The sequence below is a fragment of the Diadema setosum genome, chromosome 15 (assembly GCF_964275005.1).
Source record: "Diadema setosum chromosome 15, eeDiaSeto1, whole genome shotgun sequence".
In the NCBI taxonomy this organism is placed as follows: Eukaryota; Metazoa; Echinodermata; class Echinoidea; order Diadematoida; family Diadematidae; genus Diadema; species Diadema setosum.
Genome location: NC_092699.1, coordinates 22,557,561 through 22,570,365, shown reverse-complemented (window position 1 = coordinate 22,570,365; position 12,805 = coordinate 22,557,561). Strand labels below are relative to the sequence as shown.

The 12,805-nt window shown below is 38.5% G+C and overlaps 1 protein-coding gene across 1 annotated transcript in view; it reads right to left on the bottom strand.

Moving 5' to 3' along the window:
• LOC140238815 (uncharacterized) overlaps nucleotides 1-12,805 on the bottom strand; it is a 123,528-nt gene that overhangs the window by 17,539 nt on the left and 93,184 nt on the right. Inside the window, exons 5-6 of the mRNA XM_072318715.1 lie at nucleotides 4,659-4,907; nucleotides 68-91 (exon numbers count right to left, since the gene is read on the bottom strand). Coding sequence (XP_072174816.1) covers nucleotides 68-91; nucleotides 4,659-4,907 — 273 coding nt within the window. The remainder of the gene's footprint in view (nucleotides 1-67; nucleotides 92-4,658; nucleotides 4,908-12,805) is intronic.

The window sequence follows — 12,805 nt, the reverse complement described above, 5'->3', positions numbered from 1 at the left end:
AGGATTTATTTCTTTAATAGTAAACTTTAATATGCGCCTTTTCAAATGGCAAAAGTTGCTGACTAACCCGGGCCGACTTTCGATAAGTTATCTGTGAAGAGAGCAGATATGTCATAAAAGTGATTGGATCATTTGTCAGTTTAAACAAATGTTCACACTCACAGCCTTCTGTCTTACATCCATGTAAACACAGTCTAGGATCAAAGTTACAAGATGCCATTTTAAGTTGGAATCATATTGAGAATAATTACATGAAATTTTGCAAAATATATCTCAACACATCAAATACTAATATCAAAGCAGAAAAAGTTGTATAAATGCACTCACATATATGCACACATACAAGCAGCAAGTGTTTTAATAGCATGAATGTACAATGTTTAATTTACATAATTTCTGACCATCAGCAAATTAAGCCCTCATTAATGTTTTGTTTCACAACCTCTGAATTATGTACTTAAGGGTGAAAATATTCAAAAATCTTGTCTTCCCTTGTGGATTATAATGAGGTTGCATACAATGAAATTTGGCAACACATTTCAAATATTTTTTTTTCTTTAATTTCATTAGCATAGTTTAGGGTTTTTGAAAGTTATGACTGAGAATTACGACATATAAAAAATGCACACACATAGACACATACACACGCATACATATTCACATTTGACCAACAAACTCCTGGGGTGATCTTTCCTAAAAATCATCATCTTTTCCTTATCAAATTGGCAACAGTGCCATCAGTATGTAGTAAACGGTAAAAATTTATGCATAATGAAAGACTGGTCACAAGATTGCTCTCAGCCAAACATTTGATTACGATCAATATCACCATTTTATAATACATTCTTTATCAGTCCTAGGCATATCAAATTGAGTAAAAAAAAAGAAAAAAAAAAGGACATACTGAGTTTAATAATTGAATTTCTATGTTCATGTGGGGATTATATCTTCACCAACTTTGATTTCTTTCACCAATACCTGTCAGAACATATTCCCCAAGAAGTTTAACCCAGTCATTACCACTGACCATCTTTACCACACTCAATGTGGGAAACATCTCTACACATTAATTGCTCTTGAATGGGTTAACTATGGCCCTCCTGACTCCAAAAGTTGAATATATGATGACAAAGACAGTAATTCTGCATCATTACATTTACGGCAGAATGTGTGTTCCTGCTCGTGCTATCACACTGAGTACGGAGGTGGGGGTGAAAAGGGGACACCCCATCACCGTCCCCCCCCCCCCCATCCATCTCAAGTTGTCGCGCCTTGGTATAACCTATCCGCCTTTCACAGCCTGTAACTTGCCCTTATCTCTTTCATACACCATGTAATTAAAGGATTCCCTTTCACAGGCCCACTTCCATCCATCCTCTTCTTGCCTCCTCTCCACTCATCCCCCATCCTTCCCATCAGACTTCTTCCTGTTAATCCTATCTCCCTCTTCTTCTCACTCTCCTTATATTTTTCTCTCTCCTTCATCTGAAACCTGAAATTGATGATACGTGAACAAGACAACCATCATGAACGACAATTTTGATCAGTATCGGCACAGATCAACAAAAACAATGTTTTCTGTGGGCCACATGAATTAGTATTATTTGCAAGAAGCACTTTTCAAAACATGCAGAGTGAGAAGAGTTAACCAATACTAAAATGAAATCAACAACTTCATTCATGTTGTAAAATGCTTCTTTATTGAACCTAAGAATACAGAATCTAATATAGCTGCTATGGAAATTCAGAATATGCTATCCGTTTCTGTTGGTCATCGTTTTCTTCAGCAGCAAATCACAATTTTTCTTCACGATATTTTGGCAGATATGCTTGTGCAAGCAAATGAAAGCTTAATAGATAAATTGGCTTCAGCCCATGGAAGCAAATTTCACATCCATGTATGGTAGATTTCTAGCACAGACTCCGATCCAAGTATGATTTAGGACCAATCCTAGAACAAAGATGAAGAGTAGTCTTTGCATCCCTTGCAAATCTTGGTAAATAAGATTTCTTGAGTAAAATTGCGGATTTTCACTTTTAACCATCTTGCACAATCCTGAAGATTCACTGTGAAGTCGACAAGCAGTTACAAGATGAAAGTTTATCATCAAATAACCAAACTAGCTAAGCATGGGTTAAGACAAGACAAACGGAAGGAAAAAAAAATCCACCTGTATCACTCCTTTGGTAACAACTCTGCACAACCCAAGCTGGGTCTCACAACTCCCCCCTTCCAGGGACGCGTGCATTTTTCTCGTTAACTCCCGCTTGCGCTAATGCGACACAGATTAGCAGCGCACGTGGTCGCAATATAAGTCTGGGGCTTCCTCTCCGCACGGATAGATTAGCTTAACTTACGACTACAGGAAACACTCCTGAAAAATTGCTGAAGAGGACTAGCAATGACAGGTCACTAAAATGTGCCTTTTTTCACTCTCTCTCCTTTGATTCTCCTCCCCCCCCCCCCCCCGCCCCCCACTGAAAATCGTGAACACGCAAACTATTAAAACACTTGTTTCCTCATAAGAAGGGGGAAAAATAAAAATGCATTCAATGGCAATTCTTGCTAATGTTTCTATGGCAACACTAATATGAACCATGCTCTTGTGATGCTTTAACTTGTAATGGTAGGTAACATACAGGGCTTGCCCTGCGAGAGTCGATACTCTTTTTCAGCCCTTTTTTCCCCCGTCAGATTTAGTTTCCAGAAGAAGGATATTTCATGTTAAGGTATGTGGGTGATAGGTTCTGAACACATCCTGCCAATATGAAACTAATACATGAAAAATCAAAGCTAGCACAATTTCTCGAACATGAGGTCTGCTCTACTTGCGACAGTGCTGCACAAAAAGTTGGGATCCTCTGACACGCAACCCAGAATTCTTTCTGGACATCGCTTTCTTCAAACTGTCAATCTCACATGCCCACATACACTCGTTCCGGAGAATGAGCTACAGGCTTGTATCAAACTATAAACAGATAACATATAGTTCTTTTTCTTACAGAAACCTCATTTCATATCTCACTGAGTGGTGAATGTTTGTGGGCATAGAGAAGTTTAGGTTTCATCATGGTGTGTAAACAGTCTCTTAATTCGTAATCAGTTACAATCAAATTTGCAACAATGGAAGCTATTTGCAAATTTGATTGCACATGTTTACCAACTTGATTGCAACTCTTTACAAACTCTGACGAAACCAAAAATTCACTACATAAAAAAAAAAAAAAATCATCACTCAGTAAAATAACCTGTACCAGGACGGCTCCTCATCAGAATAAAAAAATAAAAAATAAATAAACATTCTCCAATATACCATCATTCATCAAATCATATTATATTATGTCAAAAAATGAATGTTCTAATTTCAGAAAACCTTTTTTTTTTTGTAATTTTCATGAATTTTCACAAATATATTCAAAATGACAAGTTGGAACTAACTGTATGATTGCTTCTCGGCAGACTTGCCCCTATGCATCTTAAACCCCGTCTGTACAGCGCCAGGGACTCTGGACACTACTGTAAAACACGATATTTTAGCGGCATGAAATTTTTGCGAGTTAGAGCCAACGGCCTTTTTCACGCCATGAAAGTTTTGCGAAGTGCCTCAGGCATTCAATGAATATAGTGTAGACAAGAGCCTTCGTGTGCATCTTAATTTCGCGAATCTTGGCTCTCGCGAAATTCGCGAAATTAAAATGCAGGCGAACATTCCTCGTTTTACAGTATGTACAACATCATGGGGTCTTCTATGCAAATTGACACCCAAAGCACACAAAGGTTTACAAAAAGCAACAGTTGACAATTTTTTAAGTAGTGTCAACTTTGTCTCCATTTATGTTGATAAATTTGAAAATACAAAAGAGCACCCCACCCCCTTCTTTACCTATCTATGATGAATGGTTCCATGAGAGGGGTTAGAGGGTCTGATAATGAGCCAAGTGAAAGTGGGCTGTGGAGCACATGGATGAGATTTGCCGGGAAATGTACATTAGACTCGTGTCCAAATACTCTATAAAGTAAAGTAACATGCGATCCCAAGGTGAGAGTCAAGTGTGAATGAAACACAAATTTCTGAACGACCGAGAGAAGATCAGTCGAAGGCAGAGGGGGGCTGGCATGATGTAAGCAGAATGGGGGATGTGAAATTTCCTGCATTTACTTGCTGAAAGCCCTAATCTTGTTATTCCACTTGTTTAAACTCTCACTTGTATACATTTCTACAGACACACACACACAGATGCATGCATGCATATGCACACACACACACACAGACACACTCACTCACAAACACATAACAGATTCTAAGAGGCTGTCTTCGGTATACATAAAAATGTGCATATCAGTTCATATATCTCTCATGCTTTCAAATAGAGAAAAAGAAATGCATCTTTCAAACGAGTTACAGGAATACACTGTATATATTTCAGTGTTAACTAGTAAACATCATAAGCAAATTCAATCAGCTACTACAACTGACAGGTACATTACTTTAATATCAATGCCTGCAATTGAGAAACCTGAAGTTTCACACATTCTTCATTAACTATAATGCTGTAGGTAGAGATTAAGACCACAATGCAGGACAATGCTTCTAAACTCATGCCATGCTTTCTATAAGTTCAAAGAATAAAAAAGGTGTTCCTACAATCCTTCTTACCCAGACCCGACTCTGTCCAACGGAGAACCCGCGGACGCGGTCCGACGACAAGACCGGTTGGTTGGCCATGAGGTTCTCGGGCCGGCGCGCCCTCTCCTCTTCCTCCTCGGCGAAGCGAGTGACTTGGGCGAAGTACTCCTCTTGCTCGCGGTTCAGCTCGTCCACCAGTTCATAGAACTGCTTCTTGCTGCGGATGCTGGCGTAGGCCACCTTGAAGGCCTTGCTGATGATGGCATTAATCTCCTCAGCCTGTAAGGTTTTCAAGATGAAAATATTCAAAAATTGCAGTTAAGAACACAAGCAAAATAAAACGGAACGCATAGTTATGCTTCCAATTCTATGAAATAGCATGCATGGCGCTTGCACATATCACTTGGGCAGTAAATGATACTTCATTTTCTGGCTTTACATACCAGTAAGTACATGATATGTGTTCTTGTACAGTCATCACTTTGAGATGCTCAAAAGATGCCTTGATACCGTCAAACATGATATTTTAGCGGCATGAAATTTTCACGAATTGGAGCCGACAGCTTTTTTTCATGGCATGAAATTTTCTCAAAGTGCCTCTGGCATTCAATGCATATAGTGTAGACAAGAGCCTTCATGTGAATTTTAATTTTGCAAATCTTTGCTCTCACGAAATTCGTGAAATTAAAATGCATGTGAACACTCCTCGTTTTACGGTAGATGGAGCTTGCCTTGATTCTAAAAGGTAAAGTTCCATTTTTTTCCATTCAGACAATTTTCTGATATTTGTTGTTTTCCTTCACTAAATTTGGAATACCAGGTTTGGAATTGCTGAGCACCAAAAAGTGGAAGATGGGTGGTACATTACGAAAAAAAAACGAAAACTTATCATAAATTTTAGCATCATAATTGCTTTTTCATTATTATCATCGTTATCTTTAACTGCATTATTTGTTGAAATTACTACTATTATCGCCATTAGCATTATCATAGTCATCATTATGATTAGCATAATTGGTATCACACATGACAAATTAGGCACTTACAGCAGCCTTGTAAAACAAACTTAATTTGGTGACTTCTGTTTTGATTCTCATATATGATTTTTTTAATGTCATATGTAGCTTTGCATACAGCACACTGCAATCCGCGAGACGCCATTTTCATATCACAAAGATTAGTTGACTGTCACATTCATAAATTCAGACACTGTTTTATATATATATATGACAGGATAGAAATCTCCTGTTACAATTTACTGACGAAAGGATAATTATCCATTTCAAAGAATAAGCAAGGAAAGATTAATGTCTTGCATACAGAGTTCACATTTCAAAAACTGTAAACTAGTATAGAGTAAAAATCCCACAACAATGGCAATGCACGGCTGGAATTTCACTACCCGAGCCCGTCTTTCACACAGATCGAGGGGTAGATAAATGCACACAGGAAAGTTGTTAATCTCAAATTCCTACAAAGAATTCCTTGATTGTCTTTCATTATCTTGGTTACAAGTGCCAAACTTCCCTGAAGACATTCCTACACACTGCTAAAAGGCCTTGTAAGTCTTGCCAGCGTTTCCTTTCCCTCCTGCCAGGCATTTAAAGGTAGTACTCCTGTCCCCCTGTTTCCTTTTCAACAATCAGATCATTACAAACATGTGTTATTACTTCTGCAAAGGAGGTTTTACTTTCGCTGCCATTGGTTTGTTTGTCTGTCTGTTTGTTTGCTAAATAACCCAAAAAGTTGTAAATACATTTTGATGAAATTTACAGAAAAAGTTGATAATGACACAAAGGAACGAATGATTACATTTCAGTCATGATCCAGATCATTGTTTGAATCCAGGAATTTTCTTTATTTTATTTTTTCACAGATTCTTTATCATATGCAAATAAGGCCAACAAATGAGGAGATTCAAGCTGTGAGCATTTGAGGTGTGCACTCAAGGTGCAGCAAGAAGCTAAGGTTGAAACACTGGAAAGGATTCTTTATCATTGTGAAATAGGGCCATTTTCAGCATACGTATGGGTGGAAATGAGCTGCTCAGTGGAGGTCTGCGCGCTCTCTCGGTGTTTTTCTAACTGCTCTGTTGTGATTGCTTGACATACACGTACAGGAAGTCAATGGTCAAAGGTCAAATGAATCAAAGTGCTGCATGGCTGTATACTAAACACTGCCAACAAAAATCATGCACGGAACATATCTGAATATTTTAACCATTAGTATAATGTTTACGGATTGTTTTAAATAATACTATTTTGCCTACTCCTATTCTTCCTCCTCTTCCTCCTCCTTTTTCTTATCATAATTATTATCATTATTGTAAATATCATCATCATCATTATTATTATTATCATTATTATTATCATTATCATCATTCTTTCTTCTTTTTTTATGGACATTCAGCCTTAACTCAACAAAGGAGATCATTGAGCCTAATTCCCTTTCTTTTCTACTTTTTTTAACCCAAAACATAGTACATACTTTGTGTATGTGTACTGAAACAGATACACCATGTCATATACTGACGAAAAATCTCAGACCCCTGTTAGATTACTTTCATGAAGCATTAATACTCTTTAGTTAGCAAAGATAATAATGTTACCCGAGTAACTGTTAAGTAATGAATGATGTCTAAACTTTTCACTACACCTGGTTTAGATATTCTGACCCAGCCGTTACCATTGCCCCTTGTGGAAGTTGTTATACCGAAACTTACAAGACCAGAGACTGCACTATGCAAGTCCCACCAGAGTAGTAAAAAAATAACAAATGAATAAAAATATGGAATACTGAAACAATTATGAAACAGGCATCATTACATACCATGGGTGGTAGATTTACTTTCTCAATTGGTACTTTGGATACCACTTTTAACAATGTTGCGCTCTGACCCTGCTTCACTCATATAAGGTGTTACCCAAATAAGTGGAATTGAAACACACCAAAACTGAGGAAACAACAAGCATACACCCTCCCTGTGTCTCTTTTGCCTGATTAAGACCACTTCCCGACTTCTGGCTTCATTGTGTTGTCCGCAAAAACAAAAACAAAAACAAAAACGTTTTTGGCTGGGTATCAGCAGCACACCCCAACCCACTGCCTCTGCCTAACTCTCCTTCTCTTGCTATATCTATTTCTCCTCTCTCTCCCCCTCTCCCTCTCTATCTTTATTTATTTCTCTTCTTTCTCTCACACAATGAGATTGTGTTCTGTTCTAACCGCAGAAATCTTAAAGTACAGTTGAACCTCAGACACAGGGTGGATGATGCGTGTGCATGCTGCCTGCGAGGGAGTTAGCCGCCTTTCCATATTGTGGGCGACTTGCCATCGGGGAATGTGTCAAAAACTACTCAAATTTAGGGGTTGCAGAGAACACTTAAGGCAACATGGAGGTGGAGGAAGCAGAATCAGAGCAGGCTAAAAAAGAGTTCCTCAAACTAGCAAACACATATCACCAACACACCAGATCCTCTTTTCCCATTCTATTTTGAAGTTGCATCAAAAAAATCCCAAGGGAGAATTATTTCTAGAAGCAGGTATGCAGTTAATGCAAAGGTTCTCATGATTTCAATTTAAGCTGGGCACTGGCATGCCATTGCAGATATCCCCAACCTATCACAGACTTCGCTGAAGAAATATAAAGTCTTTTAATTTGTGCAGGGTTGCTTCAAATCTTGTAAGTTCAGGCAGGATGTAAACAGCCTAGTTTAAGCTGCGAGAGTAAATCTTCTCTGCAATAAAAAAAGGGTCTTGGGCAAAGGTTGAACTTCTCAAAACACACAATACCAGCAAAAGCTTGTGTCTGGATCGTAATTGCAAAGCGATCATGACAGTTTCCACTCAAACTTTCTCAAATTGGAGGTGAAAGAAAATAGCGAACAGCCTGGAGCCCAGGCTATCAGGTTTAGTGTCACTATATCACATTTCAAGATTAAGTTTCAGATGGACTCACTTCAAGGCAGAAGTATCAAGCATACAGGGACAATCAGAGACCATCTAATAGTACATTAACACAGACTGTTCCCCAAAACCATGCTACAGAATGAACACGACGACAGTGACCCAGAATCTGCTCCGACGACAACGTGAGTGCAGTTTTTGCAACGAGGACATTGATGCTTTTTATGGAATGCTGGGCTTGGTGCTGTTCATCCCTGGCAACGGAGAGAGCGAACCCGTGAGAAACCCAGAGAGAGGTTGCTGGGGGAGGGGGAGAAGATATAGACTGCTCTATACCAGCAAACTGCTACACAACCGGCTCAAAATACATAAAAGGAGAAAAGTCGGGATGTTTGATATATTTCTAGATATAGATAATACAAATACAGACAATAGATGAATACGAAGGCATGAGATAAAATTTATCTACAGGAGAGGGACAGTGAGAGGGAAAGGGTGTGTGTGTGGGTGTGTGTGTGTGTGTGTAGAGCAAGCTGAAGAGGATGTAAGTGGAGTGATAAACAGATGGACAGACAAGAGGACAGAGAGACACAGACAGACGGAGAAGTGGCGACACGCAGGCAATGCTGCTTTCAACGCGAACAAACTCTGAGCGGAAATGGAAGCATTAATTAGGTTCCTTGACAGTTGAAGCTAATAATTATCACTAGGCAATGCCGTTACCTCCCTTTCGGCCGGCCCCCGACACTTCCCCCCTCGCATCCCATGTCCCCCTCACAGTGTTTCGGCGTGTGCGCTAGTTCACTATCGCTCACGGGAACATGCACATCCTACTACAACATCCTGCCCCGGTACGCTGTACGCGGAAAGGAAACGGAGAGACAGTGGTTGAAACAGAGAGAGATTCTTTCGTGGCTAGTCTTCCATTCTAACACTATCATTCATTTTTTCAGTAAACAAAACAAGCTGAGAAAACATTGGAAATATATGGACTCATGAATAAAAACAAAGTTTGAGAGAAGAAATATGCATATTGGTGGTCAGCACAAAGACAATGTTGTATCCTAATTTCTCAGATGACAAACATGTATTTTCATATTCTGTCTATGTAATGCAAAATTTTAGCAACTTCCTGATCAATGATCGTGTCATATACTCCCCAAAAGAACAACCATTCATTATGCTTTCCTGCTAAAAATGGTTGAATATCTTGCACTGCAAATACAAAGGAATGAAAGCTCTAGTTACTTTGGAGCTGCAAAAAAAAAAAAAAAACGAAAAAAAAAAATATATATATATGAGCAATAACTTAAAACAGAGCCAATATCATTCCACTGTCTATAAGGATGTATACCATCAAATTCAATTCTTTAATGGCTGGAAACATTTACAGATTGTGTATCACTGTGTTACCCTTTTCTGAAAGAAAATACTGACTGCAATACTGGAAGCCTGGACTATAGACTACAGAACACATGCATACAGCACAATGTGCCTTTACCAATACTGTAAAAAGAAACATTTGCAGCATGAAACTTTTGCGTATTGGAGCCCACGGCCTTTCTCATGGCATGAAACTTTCACAAATTGCCACTGGCATTCAATGCATTGTTTAGGAAAAAAAACCTGTCATGTGCATTTTACTTTCATAAATCTTGGATTCTGGCAAAATTCTGGCAAAAGTTTCATGCGCATGAAAACTTCTGGTTTTACAGTACAACCCCTTATATTAGGGAGCTTTAGATTTTGACGCGCGGACGTTTGAGATGATGAGTGCGCTGGACGTTGTCCTCTCCCTGGCGTCGTGTTGAAAAATAGCTTTAGATCGCGCCCCCATATGATCAGTGCATGAAGTAGTTCTCTACGTTGCAAACTGTGCGGACGTAAAAATAGCCCAGTATGTGTAGTGAAAAACTCGGGCGACGCAAGCTAAAAATAGATCGACTTGACTCGCGCTTCTGCGCACGCTCAGAACATGTTTTTTTCCCTCTGAACGTTCGCGCATCTAAAATCTAAAGCTCCCTAGTATTTGCTAACTAGCACATAAAGGGTTAAAAAGTTTTCTAGGTACTATTCTCCCACCTACTGCAGTCATTGAGTTTTTTCTGGACCAAAAGGAAACAGTATCTCTGCAACTGATAATCCATGAATATGAAACTTAAAATCAAATCAAATCAAATCAAATCAAATCATCCGTTCGTGTACTGAAAAATAAAAATGCCAAAAGTGAGTACTAACCATACAATATGGACCACAATCGCTGGACAGTCACTGTCTCACTGCATATCATCCTTCTAATATATAGAATGAGAGTGGGCCTAAAGGAGTCCATTCTTTTCAGGACCATATCTATCTAATAAAGAATCTACACGGTACACCGCGCAAGCCTTCAGAGAACACCAGCAAATCACTCTAGAAAACAATGATAATTTCTTGGCTAACATGTAAGGAGGATTGTGATTTTAACCATATCAAAGTTAAATCAATCACACTGTATCTGAGTAACAACTTCCACATGGTTCATGCTCAGCTGATGTATACTAGTAAGTCAATATGTTCCATGTTATCATTTAATCATGGCAACTTTAGCCAAAATATGCACTGCTGTGGAAAATATATCAAAATTCTGTAAAAATAACCATTAGAGTCTATTTAGAGTATCTGGGAAGAGCACCTGCTTGTCCTTGGGAGTAGGCAGTGACCCTGGGGGGAAGCTTCAACCTAGTTTACCGTGAATGTACTCAACTTGAGCTATAAATGTTGCCATGACTATCTGTGCTTTTACACGTACCAGGAGTGCTGAATTTGAATGCTGAATTACATGATTGCAATTACGATTCGAATTATCGTTCATTCACACGAAGGAGGAAGGTTTCCCGGATTCTGCGGTTTTGAATTTCAGAGCAAGGCGGTTAAGGTTTGGTTTCTTTCCAAGTTCCCTTCAATCACTCTTGAGCTGTCCTTTGTGCAGGAGTGGTTTGAAGGTCATCCTAATCTACGCCCCCCGCCAAAAAAAAAAAAAACCAAACAAACATGATTAGAGTTCAATTACGTTCACACGGTCGTTTCGGTGCTTAATTCTGGCAAAACGTGATTGGAAAACACCTCCGGACTGTCGTCATTTGAAACATGATTGGAATTACAATTTTAAATCACCCTCCGCGATTCCAGTTTGCATTCACATGGCAAGAATGCTTTAATTTGAGAACGATTTTAGTAAAGCACCATTACAATCGCGTTTCAATTTAAGCAGTCTCGATAGGTGAAAAAGTTAAGAGAGAGTGATATGCCACCATTACTACACATGTTCAATGTGACCAAAAGCACAAAAACAACAATAGCAAGCTGACCATCTTTGGGTAGTAGACATCTACTGAAGATCCCTACAAAGTTTGGTCTTTAGAACTATAGTAGTATAAAATGTAATCAGAAATTTAATAGCAAAATGAAATTTAGAATGAAATTCCCCTCCACATTCAAGTTTAGTTTGCAAATAAAAAGTGTAGAATCACGTTTTAATATAGAATGGTTAAGCTTCAAGAAGCTTCAGGAAGATAGGAATCTAAAATTCACCATTTTTTTTATTTGTTTGTTAGTTTGTTTTTGTTTTGTTTTTGTTTTGTTTTGTTGTTGTTGTTGTTTTTTGTTTTGTTTTTTAGGGGGAGGGGTTTTCCCAGCAGTGATATCAGAGCCACAGTCTTTTGCAAATTGGACTACATGATAATTTTGTCACCTCAAAACACTCCGGTTGGTTTGTGTTCTAAAAATACCTTAAAATCTATATTTTTAGTCAATGATGACGCAACTACAACCCCTTTTGACATTTACCGAGTCATCATTTCTTCAGGTTTCAGTATTCTGATTGAACGATGTGACTTTAAAAACTCACTTTAAAAATACATAAAAGAAAAAGAAGAACAATATTTTCAAGTAGGTCCGAGGAGGACTTGCAAGGTCAATATATATTTTGACCAACATCACTGCTTCATTAGATACGTGAAAACTCTTCAATATTTTGAGCTTTTGTACCTCATGTTCAATTTCATCAATTTTTACAGTTCTGCTGGTTTGATCATGCACTGTTCACCAAATCCAACATAAACATATAGAGGTATTTCACCTAGCTCAGGAGAATAATAACACAATATCCCTTCAATTGTCAGCGATGAAAACAAGAGCTCTATCAAATCAAATTAAAGAATGCATGCACGTGAACATTCAAACCAATGTGTCGTCTTGTGTTGGGGCCTTGCCAGGCAAACAAAAAGGTA